The 20,137-nt window shown below is 49.8% G+C and overlaps 1 protein-coding gene across 1 annotated transcript in view; it reads left to right on the forward strand.

The window, feature by feature from the left end:
* Positions 1–8,530: 8,530 nt before the first annotated feature.
* The window catches only part of LOC148218086 (uncharacterized), a 48,316-nt gene continuing 36,709 nt past the window's right edge, over positions 8,531–20,137 (forward strand). Inside the window, exons 1-2 of the mRNA XM_088158046.1 lie at positions 8,531–8,601; positions 11,372–12,545. Of these exons, the coding sequence (XP_088014172.1) occupies positions 11,399–12,545 (1,147 nt within the window). The 5' untranslated portion in view covers positions 8,531–8,601; positions 11,372–11,398. The remainder of the gene's footprint in view (positions 8,602–11,371; positions 12,546–20,137) is intronic.

The raw sequence follows: 20,137 nt of genomic DNA on the forward strand, positions 1-20,137 counted from the left end.
GATACAACTTATTTGAAAAACATAACATAATATATTATAATGTTGGGTAATACAACATAATATAACATAACAAGGTGATTTTAAACAGAATTATTTAATCATATAATTTCCTTTATCTAGTGTCCATGCTTCATTTCAGAGCTTAGTATTCTGGTTTATGCAAACCCCAATGCTTTTGTGATTAACACGAATCTTTTATCAATTGTCACAATTTCCCCACTTCTCTTTTTTTATCCCATTGATTCGTGTTCTGGTTTCAAATTTTGTCAGTACCTCTTGTACTAGATTTAATTCATGTACTGCCATTAATTTCGTTGCCTTCTCAGGGTCTATTGGTATTGTAGCAACTTGCATTCCTTGAACCACCGACTGGATTAGTCGAATGAAGCATGGAACAAGACAAGGGATGAACAGTAGCCCTAATAATGCACATGTTAACATAAACCCTAATTTCTTCCACCAAGCTCCCCCCCAACAGTTTATTCCACCAATTATCATTAAGCATAGAGTTTCAGTTTTGTACAGGTACATGGGTTAATCGTTTTATTTCTTCTGCAATTTTAGTAATTACTTGACCATTATCATCAATTTCTAAGCAGCATTCAGAATTATTAAACTTCCCACACACTCCCCCTCGATATTTCTGTTTGATTTCACTGTAACAACTGCTCTGGCCCTAATCCTCCCCCGCCCTGCATGGCCATTGTTCAGTCATCTGCATTCCTCTACAGATCCAACAGTGAGTTAAGATCAGTAGTAATTTCTTTCATCAATTCTGCAAATAAATTTTTTCCCGAGGTCGGTAATTCCCGTTCGCTGAGTTGTTGTTTTATTCTCTCATAGAAGTTAAAACTTCCCCCACGGTTTGTCCTTTTTCCCTTGAACATTTTAGTTATTTTTTTTTTTTTTTAATCAATTCCTGCTTGTAGTGATCTTGCACTCCTCCCTGATCTGAATATCCCCACATACCTTCTTTTGTGAAGCAGAGCTGTGTCTCTCCTACTGGGCAACTTTGGTATGCTGATGGAGCCCACCCTCCTTTTCCCAAATTGGTGGCCACTTCTTTCCATAATAGTGCATAATGTGTTTATTACAGCAGGCCGAATTGATGTGTGTGTGGAAGGCAAGGGTGGATACCGTGCATCCCCGTACCCAATTGTCTGGTGACACTTGGAACAAGCATCAGCATTATTTCCTTTTATCATCATTAGCAATAGGATGACTCCCATGACCATTTTCATCCCTCTGCCTCCCTCAAGGCCTACGGGGTTGCTGCCAGTAGCCGAGGTTTGTTTGATCTTCTCGGCAGCAGGGAATATGTCCTGGGCTCTCCCACTTTGTCTTTCTCTTTTAATATTGTTTCTTAATTTTGTTCCAGCTTTTAGCTTTAACATTCCAGTACGAGGTACAGCAGTAACAGCTCGGTATACACAACCCTTCTGACACTCTTTTGTCAACACCTCTGCTCTGGCTTGCTTTTTTTATCTCGTTCCATTCTCAAATAACTTCCACCAGTTATGATCATCAATTTTAATTTCTCCTTGTGCTGATAGGGTATTAAGTACCTTAATAGTTTCCTTACATTCATTTCTTCTACATTGAACACATAATGTGAATGGGGGATACCCACCATAGGAATGACACCACCACAACTCAGTACAGTATGGGCACCCTTTTTTTTTTTTTTAATGAACGGGCTACAATTACATCCTTTTTGATGACTCAAAAGACTGCATTAATTATTTTAGGGCTTGTCCAAAGAGATTGGGGGATTCTGTAAAGCCCTGAGGCAATACTGTCCAATGCAGTTGTTGTTTCCTGCCCTTATCAGGATCTTCCCATTCAAAGGCAAAGCAATCTCTGCTACTTTTCTCTAACGGGCATGCCCAGAAGGCATCTTTTAGATCTATTACACTATACCAAGTGTAGTCAGGGGACAAATCCTTTAAGAGAGTGTAAGGGTTTGCTACTACAGGAAATTTGGTAACAGTTCGCTGATTTATAGCCCTCAAATCCTGTACCAATCTGTAATTCCCGTCTGTCTTTCTGACAGGCAGAATAGGAGTATTATGTGGGGACATACATGGTTCCAAAGCCCCCTGTTGCAAAAGGTTTTCTATGAGAGGCTTAAGGCCCCGTCTCCCTTCCAGTGATATTGGATATTGATGAATTCGGATAGGTAAATCGGGATCAGTGATTTTCACTTTGATAGGTTTCATTTTTAACTTCCCTATTTCTCCAGGGGTGTACCACACCTCAGGACATATTTGCTCGTCGTCCTTTTGGGTTAAAGCAAAAATTCTATGCTGCCTTTGGGATACTTCAATTTTCAAATCCAATGCTATTATTAAATCCCTCCCCAGTAAATTATTTTCTGCCTCTAGTAGTAACAGCAAATCTTTTAATTCAATTTTGTTCTGGGTCTCAATTTGCACACTTTTAATAATAGGGACCCGAAATGGTTCACCTTTTGCTCCAACCACGAGTGCTGTTTCTCTACTCGCTTTACAGCCTTTTGGTAGGTGTTTAATTGTGGATTTTTCGGCTCCTGTATCTACTAAAATTCCACCTCCTCTCCCTGGGGACCGATATTTAATTTTATCAAGGGCTCTTTAGATGGTATGGTCCCCAGTACATACACCCCTGACACCCCTATTCGTCTTCCTGGAACTTTCTTTTTTTTTTTCATCGTGTATCAATTTTTTTAAATTTTTCTTTATATGACCTTTCTTCTTACAATAAAATCAGGTTCGCCTTGGTGAATTCTTTCCTGCTTCATTTCCTTGTTTCGGGGGGGTTTTCCGTGGTTTCCGTCCCCCTTTCTGCTGGGTTTCTTTCTGTGTTTCACGAACTGCAGCTATAAAGATTTTAGCTTCTGCTTTCTGCTTCTCTTAGCAATTCTTGTAACCCCCGATCTTGCCAATCGTCTAACTTTTCTAATTTCTTTCTAATATCTCCCCATAATCGAGCAATAATTTGGGTTTTGAGGAGTGCCTGACCCACTTGTGTGTCAGGGTCTATCCCGGCGTACATTTGGAGATCTTTCCTCAGCCGCTCCAACCAGTCAGTCGGGGATTTGTCCTTTTTTTGTTGTTCACTAAAGGCGTTTTTAATATTTTGTCCTTTAGGAACTGATTCTCGGATACCTTTAACGAGTATCCATCTTAAGTCCATCATATTCTGGCGATGGACATCATTCTGATTATCCCAGTTAGGATTATTTAATGGCCATTTCTGGTCTCCCCTAGGTCCAATCTGATGCTCCCGGTCCCATACCCTCATTCCAGCCTGTCTGATCATTTCCCGTTCCTCCGTGGTGAATAGGATACTTAATATAGATTGGAATTCCATCCAAGTATACATACTTGGTCCGAGGAATTGATCTGCTCTCTCTGATACCCCTATAGGATCTTCTAATAGTTTTCCCATTTCTTTTTTAAAGTTCCTCACTTCCCCTGTGTTCAAGGGAACATTTACAAATCCAATTAATCCAGCCTGTTGTCCTGCTAATGGCACTTCCCTCAGGGGGTAAAGGCGAGCCTTTGTGTCGTTATCTCCCTCCTCTCTGGTGATACCATCTCTCCTGGTATTTCTTTGACTGGAGCGAGTTCTCAGAGCTATGGGAGTACCAGGAGGAGAAGTGGGTGCGTGGGGGGGTCTCCTGTATTTTCTGTATTATACGGAGGTGGGAGATTATTAAGGGGCTCCCAGGTAACCTTTTTTTTATCCTCATTCTCTTTTTCTTTTAAAGTATATATCAAGGATGGCTTGGACTGTTTTGCCCACAGGGCAGCATAATCAAATTTCTCTCTGTTAAATGGTTCTTTATGAGCCACGTATGTGTTTAATGCTCGACAAATCCAACCCTCAAATGATCCGAACATGGGCCAGTATAGGTTATCTTTATGGATAATTTCTTTGGTCCATTCCACCATGCAATATTGAATCAATATTTCTTTACTTTTTCCTCTGTATACCGCCCCTGTGTCCCAACATTTTAATATTACTCCCAAAGGGCTGCCTGGTGGTATTTCTGGCAACCTACTTGTCTTGTCTTTATTTTCCCGGTCTCCTTGTGGACCAAATGAACTTGAACCTCTTCGTGGGTCCCTGGGACTCAGAATTTTACTCCCTCTTTGTCCCATTTTTACCTCAAGGGACTGTCTTGAGGTGTTTGTACTCCCCGATGTGTTCTGCTTGAACCCCTGCCTCTCCTCGAGTCAGGATGGACTGGAACCCGCCTCTACCTGGGCTGGGATGGGAAAAGCAGCTTTTCCCTTCTCCCTCCGTGACTGGTGTGTTGCCATCTGCTTTTCTTTTCCTCCCCCTTCCCCCATCCCCGGGTCCCGCCTCTACCTGGGCTAGGATGGGAAGGACCCAGCCTCTACCTGGGCTAGGATGGGAAGGACCCAGCCTCTACCTGGGCTAGGACAAGAAAAGCAGTCTCTCCCTTTGTGCTCACTCGCTTCGTCCGGTCACCGGCCAGGTCCCTCGCGGGATGCTGGAAACGCGGATAGAAGGACTCCACTCTCGCTTCGCAGCAAAGGCCACGTCTCATTCAGGCAAGCACACAGTCATCCCCACCAAACCACACAGATACTCACAGTCCGATGCTCCTGTCTGGCTCTTCGTGCACGAGAATTACAGGTGATTTTGCCGCGATCTTCCGGGGAGATTTTCCTTGCTCAGTCTCTATGGCGCGGGACGTCGATGGGTCCCGAGAATCACTGACGAACCGGGGCCACAGCAGTGGGGCGCCTCCCCGAAATCGCAGTGCCTCTCAGGGCTCCAAGGACGTCCCGGGTTTCGGCACCAAATTGTTATAAATGAGAGACAAAAGTCTCGATATTCAGCAAAATTTAGATTGCTTTATTTGATATAGAAAGAGCAAGCAGCGCTGGGGAACGTGAGGGGTCACCGCCCACTCCACGCTCCACCCAACCTTGGTTTGCAGCCTCTTCTTATACTGTGGGTTCTCGTTGTACAGAAATTCACAAAGCCTTTGGGTGATAATCAGTCACAGATAGCCATCTGGTCCTTGTAGATAAGCACCAGAGAAGTTCTGGGAGTCTGGTCCTTGAGATAGGCAGTATTGATTAGACAAAAGCAGGAAGGGCTTTTTGGGAAGTCTGATTTTGCAAGGTGGTAGCTGATACAACTCATTTGGAAAACATAACATAACATATTATATAATGTAACATAATACAACATAATATAACATAACAAGGTGATTTTAAACAGAATTATTTTATCATATAATTTCCATTATCTAATGTCTATGCTTCACTTCAGAGCTTAGTATTCTGGTTTATACAAACCCCAATGCTTTTGTGATTAACACGAATCTTTTATCAATTATCACATCAGTCAAATCCAAAACAGTGGGAACATTCTGACAAGTCTCCGAGAAAATCCTAATGTATTTAACACTAATGCTCCGAAGAAGATCAGATCTTAATCTGTAAACACATTCCTGGTAGTCAGAGGCCATCTCACTAGCAGAGGGGAGAAGCTTCCTGCAGATGCAAGAGCCTCCTTGGTTTCATGTGAATCTTTCCTGCTGCAAAGCGTGGGGGGTTCCCCACTGGAACAGGGACAGCGTTCTGGGAACTGACTGTAGGCTGAACACAAGTGGCTCCAGGACACTTCCTGCTGGGACACTTGCCTCTGGGAACAGCTTCTTGGAGAAGTCTGGGCTCCCCTTTTTACTTCCAGGCATTTTCTGTCCATCTGCATCCTCAGGGATGAGGCTGTTTGTCTCATAGCCGTGGCTCTGAGGGAGCAGGGACGCCTGTCCAAAGGGCTGCCTCCCTCTGCACTCTGGCAGCTCTCACCCAGGCTCTGGCAGGGGTGAAGGCTCTTGCAGAAATATCCCAAGGCTGGAGATCTTCCTCACCCTGCTCCTCCACTGCTGATACCACAGAGTTCCCTGCACATAGGAACATCACCTTTTCTTCTGCAGGAACCTGTTCAGCACAACACCAAGGGTCTTCTCCTGTGGCACCACCACAGCATCCTTAAAGCCATGGACTAGCAAGTGACAGCTCCTGGAAATTGCTGCTGTGTGTCTGGCTGCAGGAAACCCCTTCTAGAACGCCCTTGGTGTCTATTTTGGCTTTCTGGACTTTGATGGCCAATCTGCATTGATTGCCAGCGAAAATCGCGAGGGTGCGGCGTGAGCAGCGGCCGAAAGCGCTGAGCGGGGCCATCAAACCCAGCCCAGCAACTCCCGGCGTTCGCCAGCCCAGAGGTGGCGCGGACAGCGCGGCCGAGGGTGGAGAACCAGCCCGGCTGTGCGGGAGGGCTCTCACGTGGGAATGTGGTTCTCTAAGAAGGCCATAACTAAATGCTTGCATGGGGATTTTGGCTTCTGGAGCAGTGGGGTAGGGCAGTTGTTGGTTCCTACCCCTCCATCCCAGGATGATGTAAGGGGTGAGGGATGCCATGTGAGCTGTGCACTGGCAGTGATCCTCAAGAAATCTTATGAATCCTCTCTTTTAAACTAGTCAAGCTCCTGGAAAAGATGGGTCCAAAAAAAACGTGCTCAGTTTTGTGCCCTCCTGCCCTTGTGGGGTGAGGGGCAGGAGGCAGAGGTCCAGCTTGGTCTCTGTTTGACCTTTCCTTTGAGACAACACTGTCTGCTCCCATCACAAAGGCACAGAGGGTGCTCTTTGCCCCCACCAGTGGGAAGTAGCTCTGCTGACCCCACTAAGAGTGCTGGAAGATTAGTCTGTGAACGAAACAGTTGAATATTGCCTAGAGGGGGGTAGCAGGCAGTAGATGTGCCACCATTCTCTTTCCAGGACCCCACGGGGAGTACTAGAACAGAGGTCTGTGAGGCTGAGAGGTTGAATATTGCCTGGGAGGGTGGCACTGGATGTGACTGGTCTCATGTGGGCACTGGCCTGGACTTTCCTGTTTGTGCAGAACAAGCTCACTGTTCACCGCGGGTGTTCTCTTTCCAGCACAGATTCTCTGCGTGTTGTTTGCACTGGGAGGGAGATTTCTAGGTTGTCTTTTGTTTCTTCATTAAAGGTGAATGATGGTGGGCAGAGCTCTGCAGAGAGTGAGATGAAGAAAGGAACAGGGCTGGTTGTCCCTAAGAACATGAGAGGAGAGGAACAGTCCCATTGTCCCCCCCGAGCCTCGCCAGAGGGAAATAACCAAGAAATTGTCCCCAAAGACCGGGTTTTGTGAAGCCTTGTGCTGCCTGCAGGAATGCGGGACCTGTCTTCGAGTATGTGTGTGGGGGAGGGTTGTGAAGTAAGAAGAACTTCTAGTGACATATTTTAACTAATTGTAGGCATGAACTGTGCCACAGTGTCCCACCCATACTCCCCTCTCCTGTCCCCATCCCCACCGTGTCATGATCCCACAGAGAGACCCACAGGGGGGTCGGGGCCAGGAGGGCTCTAGAAAAGTGCAGTGCACACGTGTGCCAGTGTGCAGAGCTCTGTGTGCACACACAGACACCGAAGTGCACACGTGTGTCAGTGTGCACAGCTGCACACACGGATATTTTCTAGCGTGTCCAGATGTAAGAGTGCCCGTCCTGCTTTGCACAGTGTCCATGTGTGCGGGTGTGCACAGCACTGTTCACATCTGTGCACTGCTGTGTACACGTGTGTGGAGTCTGTGCACAGCTCTGTGCTTGTAGGTGTGCACAGCTCCGCAAGGGTGAGCACGGCTCTGTGTGGGACATCCGTGTGTCAATGACACTGCACGTATTCGTGTGCACGAGCTCTCTAAGGACAACAGGTCTTGTGCTTGTGGGCAGGTGAGCATTAGTGGAGACTGTGCCTAGGTGGGTGTGTGTGTGTGTGTGTGTGTGTGTCTGTGTGTGTGTGTCTGTGTGTCTGTGTGTGTGTCTGTGTGTCTGTGTGTCTGTGTGTGTCTGTGTGTCTGTGTGTGCCCGTCTGTAAGAGCCAAAACGAGCTATGTGGGTCTCCAGACGGCTCTTTAAAATGCTGTTTTTTGTATCCAGATGATACCGCAATTCACAGGTCGTGGAGCCTTTTCAGCCACAGCTGTAGGTTCGTCTGAAGCTTCTCTAGTTCTGGTTACATTGCATTCTATACTTTCCATTACAGAGCATCCTTTACTGTTACCTATAGCCTATCCTTACTACTAACATTACCATATTCATGTTACTATTGTCCAATCACCAAAGGTTAGTATGACACACTTTAAGCTCGAAGTACTTTTTCAGTTTTCTTGCATTGGAAAATTCTGAGATCTTTTCTCTACTTGCCACACCAGCTTTCTTGTTTGTCTGTGAAAATCTTTTTGCTTGTTAAGAACATCTTTTGTTTGAGATGGATTTATCCTTTGCTCTAAGTCACACAAGCCCCGTCCCCCTCGCTCGCTCTTTGTCTCCTGGTGGCGGCGGCCCCGGGGCCGGGCTCTCCCCGGCACTGCCCAATCAGCGCGCGAATTCGAGGAGTGACAGCGGAATCAGCCAATCGCCGCGAGGGGCGGGCTCTGCACGCGGCACGGACTCTGCTCCCTTTGCCCGAGCTCCGCCATTTCTCGGAAACCTCGCCTGAGGAGCGGGCGAGGGGCCAAGGAACCGCTGCTGCCCTGAACCGCCGGGAGCTCGGGGTGAGCGGGAGCTGAGGGCGCTGGGAGCTGGGGGTGAGTCCGGGATGGAGCCCAGACCCACCTGCAGCCTCGGCAGGAGCCGGTGCCGGAGCAGCGCTGGCTCGTCCCGGTTGCTGTGGGTAGCACAGAAGTAGCTGCCCTTGTCTCTGGGGCTCTACGGGATAATTCACGTGGCGAGAGGTTTGTGTGCACAAAAGAGACAGAGGAGTCCTGTAAAAGTCACTTTTTTCATGAACAAGGGGAGAGGCCATGCGGCATTTGTAATGCGGTCTCTGAAACGCAGCCGCCTTTTTATCCTCATTTTCCCGGCCGGATCTCCCTCTCCCTTTCCCCACTGCCTGAGGTACTTGGAGGGTTCAGACTTCGCGATCCGCCTACTTCATGCCCTCGTTAATATGCACCCCTCCTTTTGTATAACATCCGATATTCCCGGCTCTGTTAAGTGTTTCTCCTTCTCGAAGTTCAGGAATTGAGAAGGATCTTGGCTGAGCAGTTGTCCGTGCCAATTAGTTTTCTGAAACTGATGGTTTGTCTTGTTACTTCCTTTTGTACAAATTCCTGGCCCTGTCTCCAGGCACATTCATCTTACTCTGTTCAAACCCTCTTCTCATTTTCTCAATAATTATCTTCACTAACTTTATTACTATTGACTTAGTATCTTTTCCTGGATCCTCTTTGATTTTGGGATTATTCTCAGTGACCTCATTCCCTGTCCTTTTGTAGCCGTTTCTGGATCAGGAGGCCTGGCTGCCACCTGCGTCCCCTTGCTCACCTGCTGAATGAGCTGCACTCAGTGCATGGTAAAAAGATGAGAGTTGCTGCAGCACTTCAGAGGAGGAACAGCATTCGTTTAACCCATGGTGTGCCAGGGAACCACGAAAACGTGTCCCATTCCCATCCTTTCTACATTTGGATTGGAATATAAGCTATTTTCTTCTTTCCTTTGTTATCTGTTTCACCACTTTTTGGTTATCATCTGTTTGCAAATAGCAGTTTCAATCATTTAATTTTCCACAAAATCCTCTCCTTCTTTTAATAGATAATCTGATTCTATCCCATGGTGAAATGTCTCATTCTTCATTTCCTTGGATTGGTGGGCAGTAAAGTCAGGAGCTGGAGCTGTCTGGTTGGTTATTATTTCGAGGACAGTTTTTAACCTAATTATGCCACTCAAATTATGGATGGATTTTTTTGTCTCCTGGTACGAAATCATTAGGGCTTCCAGGGGCTGGTCCGTGGTGTTGTAGGATTTGTTCTGGTGGCCGTTCATCGTTTTCCCATTTTTGGGTGCTCCCTCCAGCCAGGGCTGCATCAATTGACCACTTTTCTCTAAATAATCATCAAATACTTGGATTCCCAACTGATTTCTCTGAACAGTGACAGCACATGTTGGACTGGGGAGAGGGATTATTCCCCCCTCCCACATTTTTCATGAAGTTTTCACAACGTTTTCCTTTGCTGTTTCTCTTTGCAGCTTAACCAGTTTCTGTTGCAGTCAGATATCCTCACTATGGGCTCTGCCTTTAGTTGTGCAAATTCCATCTGTGCAAGCAGGCAGAGCTTGGGGTGAGGGGCAGAGGAAATCAGCGAAATTCCTCTCCCAGGGAACAAGACCCTGGTACATGGTGCACAATTTGCCCTAGCTGTGTTAATTTGCATTTCTAAAGCTCCTCTCCTGGCTGTGCCTGGGTCCAATGCTTCTATTCCAGAGCAGTCATTGGGTGATCCACAAGTGCACCCCCACAATCTGCATTATTTTTTGCCATTTTTTTTTCCTTTTTAACAATATTTCTTAAATGTTTATGCATTGAAGCATCACCTTTAAAGCTTTTCTGGTATTGCAAAATCCACCCTAAACGTGAACATGGGAAAACCCATATGGAAATGTTGCCATCATTAAGAGCCATTCAAAAATATACACAAAAAAATTCCAATGCAATCAAGATTTTCCTACTTCTTCTCCAAGGAGTAAAAATTGCTTGTCACATCCTTGGCCCAAACCTAACTGACAACACAAAAGTAGGATTATTCTCCACTAGATGGAGAATTACCAGGGTAAAAAATTTCACACACCAATTCCAAGGGAGATAATGGAATATCTGCCCTGGATCTGGCACTTTTTCTGGCCAAAGCCAATGGCAAAAGCCGTAGCCATGGCATCTTGGCTTCTATCACCAGCTTCCAAAGGTGTTTCTTTATTTCCTGTTTGTTCTTTCAACCTGACCTGAGCTCTGGGAGTGCAAGGGCTTGTGAAGGTCCCATTGTATTCCTAAAGCAGCCATGGATGCACGTGGGAGGAGCAGGTGGGATTGTGCAGGAGAAGGAGGAATAATAGGAGGAAGAGTAGGGACACAGGAGTAGGAAGAGAAGAAACAGGAAGGAGCACAGGGTTCCCCCCTCCCTGTATCTGCAGCCTCTCCCCAGGCCTCAGGAGCATTGTCCCCATCGCATGCAGCAGGTGACCGGAGAGGGGGATCCATGATTTTCACATGGGTTAATCTTGGTATTTCTGAGCTTTATTTGGCTAAATGTTGGTGCTTTGATTTTTTGCAGCAGTTGAATCTTTCTGTTTTGGAGAGGGTTTTGGCTAAATCTTGGTGTTTGTGGGGGTTTTGATCTGCGTCATGATGTTTGGAGGATTTTTGGTTTGAATCTTGGTGTTTTGGAGGTTCTTACAGACACAAGATGCCCAATGAGTTCCTGAGTTGCACTTGGACAAGGAGGAACACCCAGCCCAACACACTCTTCTCTTGTTTTTTCCCCAAACCAGGATTTTTCATTCCCAAGGCATTGGCAGATGGAGGAGGAAAAGCCCCGGAGATCCCTCACAAGGAGGGGCTGCAAACCCAGCCCAGGGAGCTGCGAGGAGGAAAGACCCTCCCTGAGCCGGGAAGGCGGCCGGAGATCCAGGCAGAGCTCAGAGCTGGTGGAGAAGCCTCCTGGAGGGGAGAAGCCCCACGAGTGCTCGGAATGTGGGAAGGGTTTCAGGTGGAGCTCCCAGCTGATCCAGCACCAGAGGATCCACACTGGCGAAAAGCCCTATGAGTGTGGGAAATGTGGGAAGGGATTCATCAACAGCTCCCATCTGATCCGGCACCAGAGAGTCCACACTGGGGAAAAGCCCTATGAGTGTGGGGATTGTGGGAAGAGCTTCAGGAACAGCTCCAACCTGCGCCAGCACCAGATGATCCACACTGGGGAAAAGCCTTACGAGTGTGGGGAATGTGGGAAGGGATTCAGAGACAGCTTCTGCCTGATCCGGCACCAGATGATCCACACAGAGGAAGGGCCCTACGAGTGTGGGGAATGTGGGAAGAGCTTCACCGACAACTCCAGCCTGATCCGGCACCAGGTGATCCACACTGGGGAAAAGCCCTACCAGTGTGGGCAATGTGGGAAGAGTTTCAACTACAGCTCCAGCCTGATCCGGCACCAGGTGATCCACACAGGGGAAGGGCCCTACAGCTGCTTGGAATGTGGGAAGAGCTTTGGGTGGAGCTCCAGCCTGATAAACCACCGGCGCACCCACACTGGGGAGAGGCCCTACGAGTGTCTCAAGTGTGGGAAGAGGTTTCAGAGAAGCTCCACTCTCGTCAGACATGAGCGGATTCACACAGAGGAGAGGCCCTTCCGCTGCCCCGACTGTGGAAAGAGATTCAACCGCAACTCCACCCTCACTCTCCACCGGCGCATCCACACTGGGGAGAGGCCCTACAAGTGTCCCAAGTGTGGGAAGAGGTTTCAGACCACCTTTAATCTCCTCGTACATGAGCGGATTCACACAGAGGAGAGGCCATTCTCCTGCCCTGACTGCGGGAAGGGATTCAAGCACAACTCCACCCTCACTGTCCACCGGCGCATCCACACTGGGGAGAGGCCCTACGAGTGTCCTGAGTGTGGGAAGAGCTTCTCCAGGAGCTCAACCTTGACCCAACACCAACGGAGTCACCACTAAGGGAAGCCCTGTGAGTGCCCCGAGTGTGGGAAGAGCTTCGTGCTCTGCTCCAGCTCCATCCCCCATGGGAGGATCGGTGTTGGATGATCCCCAGTGACCCCCGTTGGGCAGAGCTCTGGTGATCCCTGTTGGATAGGGGAAAGGGGTTGGAGAGATTTCTTTCCCTTCTCCTTGTGCTGCTGTGATTTGGTTATAATAAATTCCCTCGCTGTGCCCAGGCTGGCTCTGTTGTTCCCGTGCCGGTGCTCGGGGCGGGATCTCTCCTGTTCCTTCTCTCAACTCCCGGGGCTGTCCTCAGCCAATCAGAGAATGCGATGAAGAAGATTCAGCCAATGAGAGAGAGCAGCTGTGATGACTCACCGGTTGCCGGGCAGACTCACAGCACCCAGTGTTCCCCACCTGGGCAGGTGTAAGGGTCGGTCCGAAATTCCCCTCGATTTTGCCTCCCGACCGTCGCAAGGAGACCTCGAGGACCCCACCCAGGCTGACTCTGGACAATGGTTTACTGGCTGGGCCAGGTGGATGCTCGTGACTGTGTGCTGGTGTATTGTGTTCACTGGACCGTGCTGTCGTGGCACCAACCAGAGACTGTGTTGTACCAACTGAGGACTGCTTGTCCGTACTTGTCTCCTGCAGCACCACACAATGGTCCATAAAACTTCCCACCTCTTGGCCAGAGGCCACTCGCTTTGGAGAAGGGCTATAAAAGAGCGACCCTCTGGGAAAGACCCTTTGAGATCTCTCCACTGATGAAGACCCCCTGGAGAAGACCCCTGAGATCTCCCCACGGACGAAGACTCGTCTATCGGATGACCCGTGAGGACGCCCGTCTCATCTGTTGGTAGCTATTCTCCCATCCCTTCCTTTCCTTCCCCTTTCCCTATACTTTGTTTCCTATACCTCTCCCCTTTACCGTAACTGAATTGTTGGCATTTGATGAAATGCATTGCTGTTGTTGAATAAACTGATTTTCTGCTGTTGAATAAACTGATTTTGTCCCCTGCATTTTGCCTGTTTGCACCTTTGAGATCAAAAGAACCATCACGACCCCCACTCTGCGTTAATAGCGGATGGTGACAGCAGGGTCTGCAGCGGCTGCTGGGACAGGAGCTTTGTGGGCAGAGAAAAGGGGGTAACACTGAGCCAGGGTTCCCCAGGGGGAGCACACAGGCTCTGGAGGAGGGGGCCCACGACTCGTTAGGACCCCCTCTCACCTTCTTGCACAGGTAGAAGCCGAACTCCAGTGCCAGGAAGATGAAGCCCAGCACGGAGTCCCCAATCCCAATCAGCACCTTGGTGTCGACGGTGTCTGGCAACATCTCTGGGGGTTCACAAGGGTCAGAACCCCCCCAGACCTGTCACAGATACCCGAAACCCCTCTAAGCACCCTCCCAATTGCCTCCAGCCCACGTAGGACCCCTTAAAATCTCCTCCCAGTCTCTTTCCAGCACGACCAACCTCATTCCAACCCCTGCTTTTCCATTCCTGATCTTCCATCCCCTCCAGGCTCACTCAAATCCCTCCCAGTTACACCCAGCATCCCCAGACTCCCTCCCAGTGCCCACCAGGACCCCCGGAACCCCATCCCACCCTCCCCAACATCCTTCAGACTCCTCAGCCATTCTAGAACGCCCAGCCTTACTCCCAGTTTAAACCAGGCTATCTTAAACTCTCTCCCAGTTACTCCCAGCACACCTCAATTCCCCTACCAGTCCCCCCAATACCTCCCTCACTCCCCCCCCGCTGTGGGGTCCGGGCCGTGCCCCAGTGCCGGCTCAGGGGGTGCTCCAGGCTGACGTGCTCCACCTGGAGCTGGAGCTGACCCCGTGCCGGGGGGGTTTTCCAGCAGCACCAGGAGCTGGTAGAAATCCAGTCTCTGTTGGAGACCAGGTCGGTGGCCACCACGTGTCCCGAGAGCTCCTGCTGGTCCTGGAACCAGCTCAGCTGGATGTCGGCAGGGTAGAAACCCATCAGGGAGCAGAGCAGGCAGCCGGGGCCAGCGACCCCATCCCCAACAAAGCTCCCACTCCAGCTCTGTCCCTGCCTGGGACTTGCCCACAGCTCCCCAAGGCCCTTGTCCCCATACAGGGTCTCTGCAATGCCCTGGCCTTTGCCCAAGCCAGCACTGGCCCTGAGCAGGATGTGCCCATCCCAAGGAATATGGGGAAGTTGGCACTTCTCCTAGAGCAGCCATTGGGATCTAATTGGACAAACAGAGGTGCCCAGTCAGGGGAGGGATGTTGGTCCTGTCAGAATCTCTGATAAGCCCTGTTTACCCAGGGCCTGAAGCACCAGGAAGACATTCAGACATCTTGGGCATCCAAGAAGTGAAAATCCCCTGAGAAGTGGTTCCTGAGAGCTGTCCATGGCTGTGATTCCCCCGCTGCCTGTTTTCTCCCAGAGCTTTCCCCGTGGGACAGCCCAGAGCTGTGGAAATAATGGGTGGTGTGGATGTGGGAAGTGCCACACCTGAGCAATTCCTCAAGCTTCAGCCTTGTCTTGAGGTGATCATTTCCCAGTTCTCTCCAGTGTCTCCAGTGCCTGGAGATTCAAATCACCTGGCTATTTCCCAGGTTCATGACACCTCTGTCCTATCATATCCCAATTTTCCAATATTCCGGAGTCTCGTTGTCCCAAGAAGAGGGGGTCAGTCCATCTCCTGTTTCTCCGTGGGGCAGGAGGATGAACAGTGGCAATTCTGCTCAGACCCACTGGGTGAGTGGCTGGGGTCAGCTCTGGGGTGTCTGGAAGGAAAAACCCTTGGAGGGGAGGGGTACCGGGAGATGGGGGGTGTGGGGCTGGGGGCTGTTGGAGGATGGATTGTGTTGGAGTGGGGGTGTCCCCACAGGGTCCCCAGCTGCCTTTGGATCCCTGCCTGCCCCCCTCGGCCCCCCGGGTGCCCGGTCCCCTCCAGGGGCAGCTGCCCCGTGCAGGAAGCTGCAGGGATGCGGGGAGCGGGGCTGGATCCGTGCCACAGCCGGGATGGACTCTGTGCCAGGGCTGGGCTTGTGGCCAGGGCTGGGGGCTGTGCCAAGCCGGGCTTTGGCCTGGGGGCTGTCAGGGAGGGCGCAGGGAGGAGTCCCGGCAGGGATAAAGGTGCTCCTGCCCTGCTGCAGCCTCAGCCAGCGCTGCCCAGTGCGAGAGGAAGATGAAGGTGGCTGTGCTCAGCGTGGCCCTGCTCTTCTCCATCGTGCTGTGCCCCCCGGCACAGGCCAAGGTGAGGCACCAGACAAACGCTGTCCCCACACCCTGCCCTTTGTCCCCTCCCATCCCACCCTTTCGGTTTCTTCAGGAATTCCGTCCCTGCTTCCTCCTCTGTGTCCTCTCCAGGGTCCCCAAACGCCTCCCACTGACCATTCCCGAGGCCTTTCCTTCCATGTCTCCTCCCGTGAATCCTTTGCCTTTCTTCCTGCTCACTGCAGCGGGGTCCCCTTCAACAGTTCCCCGAGTCACCCCCCACCCTTCCCAAATCCTCACTCGGTCCTGTCGCTTTTGTCCCCACCCATCCTCGTTCTTCTGTCCCCACCCAGCCCCTCCCTTGCATTCCCATGTCCCTACCCTGCAATTCCTTTCTCCTCCCCTGTACCTCACACCGAGCCCCTTCCCCAGACCCAGCCCAGTCCCTTGATCCCTCCATTGACCCCAGTTCAGTGTCTTTGGGTCTCCCCCCACCTCAAACAGATCTCCTTGGAGGCCCTGAATTCCCACCCCATCACCTCCACCCTGCTCCCTGTCCCCCCACAGCGCCACTGGATCTAATCCAGGTTAAACTTTTGTTCTTGTTTCCCAGGCGCTCCTGGAAGGAACCCAAGATGATCTGCGGGAGGTGAGTGGGGTGCTGGGATTGGAGGGCATTCCCTCTGGGAATTTGGGGACAGTTGTTTCCCCCCATCCTTTGCTGGCACCGGGGCCATCCCAGTGCCCAGCGAGGTCTCCTGGTCTCTCTGCAGATTGATGTAGAAGATGTCGTGATCCTGGAGACGCCTCTGGTGGGTACCACGAGTTCTGGCAGTGTCAGACCCTCCCCTTGCATGGCCACCACACCCCAGACCATCCCAGTTTGTCCCAGCACAGCCCAGTGAACCCCTACTGACATCCCACACAACTCCCCTGCTCCACAGATCCCCCCCAGAGCGCCCCTTTCCCAGGCCCCCATTGCATTCCCATCCCTGTTCCCCCAGCACCCCCCTGGGTGACCCAGGACGCAGCCCCTGCCCCAGCTGTGCCTCTTGGCAGGACCCCAGGGCTTCTGGGCAGGAGCACAGCAGCTCCTGCCCCCATTTCCCCCCACAGGCCCCTTCCCCAATGACCCCTGTGCTTTCCCCCACCTCCCAGTGCAGCCCAGTGCCCCCAGTGTGTCTCTAATGCTGTGTTTGTCCCCAGCCCCCTCTTGTTGAGAAGCTGGAGGCTGTTCTGCGGCAGAAGCGCCTGGCTGCCTCTCTGGGTGTCTAGGTGAGCCGTGCCTGCAGGGAGAGGGGTGGGGACAGGGCCCCTCTCATTTCCCAGTGGGCACCAGAGGTCACCTTCTGGGTTTTGATTTTTAGGATTGCAAGCTGTGGGGACACCATTGTCCTGATCCCCTCTGGTGGCATGAGGAGATGATCATCCCTGGAGGAACCCCCTGAACCCTTTGAGCCCTGGGCCATTCCCCCTGAATAATCAATAAACACTTTGAGCAAAGCTTTGCTCTGTGTCCGTGTGTATTTTACAAACAAAAACCGCCCAAATCTCCAAGAGGTTTCCCCCAGAGGTGTTGTCTTGTCCATGTGTCCATCTGCACATCCTGTCACTCTGTCACTGTCACCTCCCCACATCTCTGACCCTGCTGGCACCTCCCAGATTGGCACTGAACTCCTCCCTCCCACTCCCCACCATCAGGAATGACCATGGGAGGGAGCTCAGTCCAGGAGCACCCAGGCCAGGCATGGATAAGGAGCACCTGGCAGAGGCAGGGAGAATCCCCCATTCCAGGGGGTTGTGGGGTGCAAGGGGGGCACCTGTGTCCCCTCCCAGCCCCAGGGCTACAAACCAGGGAGGAGATGCCTCTGCTGCCTCAGCTCAATCACTTCCCTCTGGCCAAGTCTCCAGCTGCAGCACAACCTCTAGAGGAGACTTTCCACAAGGAAGACACAAGGAAGGAATTGTTTCTTCCCTCTCCCTCATCCCTCCCCCTCGTGCTGATTTTCTTGTCATCTCTTATCAAAACCAACAGAAAAGCGTCTGCAATGAGGTGTTTCTGAGGGTGAGTTCCTAAACAAGGCCAAAGGAAGGATTTCTGCCAGGGCAAAAGTGAGAAACGTGGGATTTGGTCAGTTAATTTCTAAACACTGGAAATTCTGAGGCTACTAAAGCAGAGTTTGCAGTTGGAATGGTCCATTATCCATTATCCTCCCTCTTTCCACTGCTCATTTGTCACATCCCAACTCCCGAGGAGCAGATTATGGAAAGCAGACCTGCAGGGAGTGGTGGAGGCTTAAACCCAGAGAGAGAGTAAAACCCAGAGAGAAAATAATTCCAGTTGTTTTCTTGATCATAACTGTTGGAACCCTGGACACTGAGAGTTTTAGACTTTCTGTGCTGACAGACACTGACCCACAAGAAAATACAGTTTTTGACCTGAGGCTGTGGAGAAGGCTTCCAAAATTGAATGACAGAACTGGGATCACTGGTGTGAAGTTTAAATAAAAGTGTGTAATATCACATGGTGGAAATTTTGGAATTTAGGGTTTTAGAATATAGTAATATGTAGAAGGCAAGAGGGAGGTTTCTTTCTTTTTCACCTTCTTCTTCATGGGTCTAGGTGGGATCTTGTTTAATTGGATAGGCAATTCCTCGTTGCAGGTCACAGGTGATTGGTTATTGGTTTAAAAGTAAAAATAATTTTGGTGTTCATTCTTAATTGGACAGTTAGGCCTTAAAAGGCCTTGTAAAGACAGAGATACATCACCATTTTTAGCCTGTTAGCTAGAAGTACTGTAGAACTCACTGTAATATAGATAAGAATTAATAAACATCTGAGTCCAAACACAACATACTGTCTCTTGAGCTTTTAATTCTAACTCTGGCAGAGGAAGAAAAAGAAGACAAAATGCAATATTAACAACCAGAAATAGCTCTGTACTCCATATGCAATATTCAGATGATGAGGCATATTGCTCGTTTTTAATGCCAAATGTCAGTACTTTGCAAATTGTTCCTGGATTAAAAAAAACCACAGGCCAATAACTGACCCAGTTTGGCTCCTGTATCAGAAATCATTAAACCAAGATGTTTCCCTGCAGTAGAGAAGGCCGTTTGATTCCTTTTGTTCTGAGTTTGTCCTGAGTTCGTGACTTCAGATGAACTGGAAGGGTCCTGGCACCACAGAATGTGGCTGCAGTGACAAGAATCAAAGCCCCAAGTCACCATTAAATGCACTCGATCCACAGCTCCCATGGCCCAGCAGCAATTCCTGCCCCTGCCCCCTGCTCTGGGTCAGCCTGACGGGCTCGGCTCTGGTGTGCAGGGCTGGCTCCTGCAGGACACAGCGCTCGGAGCCGCTCTGTGTCCCGCAGCTTCGGCATCTCCGGCGCCGCTCCATTCCCGCTCCGCCGCCGTTCCCTTCGGCATCTCCAGCACTGCTCCCAGAACAGCTGCCAGGCCTGTTCCACTCTTTATCCACCCATTTGCCATTGATGCTCCACTGAATCACGGAATCACAGAATTGAGGTTGGAAAAGACCTTTGAGATCATCCAGTCCAACCAATGACCCAACACCACCTTGTCACCAGCCCATGGCACTGAGTGCCACATCCAGTCTTTCCTTAAACACTTCCAGGGATGGTGACTGTTGGATCCCAGAAACCTGGGAGTTTGGAACTTTTTGTACTTTCTGATACTGACCCTCAGGAAAACACTGCTTTTGACTTGAGGCCTTGGAGAAGGCTTCCAAATTTGAATAATAGAATTGGAGTCACGGGTTTCTTATTGGAATGAAAGTGTGTGATTTCACATGGTGAAGGGTTTGGAATTTGGGGCTTTTAGAATATAGTAAAAAGTATGGAACGAGATCGAAGTTTTTAAGTGTTGTCTCTTTCTGTCTTCTGCTTCCTTCTTCTTCATGGTTTCAGGTAGTAGTTTCTGGTTTGACAGTTAATGCTGCACAGTGGGTCACAGGAGTTTGGTTATTGAGTGAAAACCTATAAATAATACAGGTGTTAGTTCTTTATTGAACTTTTTAACTTTAAAAAACCTTGTAACTAGCTTGATATGCCTCCATTTCGCTGGCTTTTAGCTGGTGGCTAGACTTGTTGCAGAACTCTCTGTACTTTAATTAAGATTTATTAAACTACCAAGCCCAAAGTCGAGAAAATTCACCTCCTTCATGTTTTTAATCCTGACTCTGAGTAAAAACAAGAGAAAATGAAGACATGGTACTAATTAGGTGGTGCAGTTACCCCATTTACAAGTGACTCCATCACTTCCCTGGGCAGCCCATTCCAATGCCCAATCACCCTGTGAATAAATTTTTTCTAATGTCCAGGATAAACCTTCCTTTGGTGCAGTTAAGGCTGTGTCCTCTTGTCCTGTCCCTGTTCCCTA

This window comes from Sturnus vulgaris, unplaced genomic scaffold (assembly GCF_052056855.1).
Source record: "Sturnus vulgaris isolate bStuVul1 unplaced genomic scaffold, bStuVul1.hap1 Scaffold_195, whole genome shotgun sequence".
Taxonomy (NCBI): Eukaryota; Metazoa; Chordata; class Aves; order Passeriformes; family Sturnidae; genus Sturnus; species Sturnus vulgaris.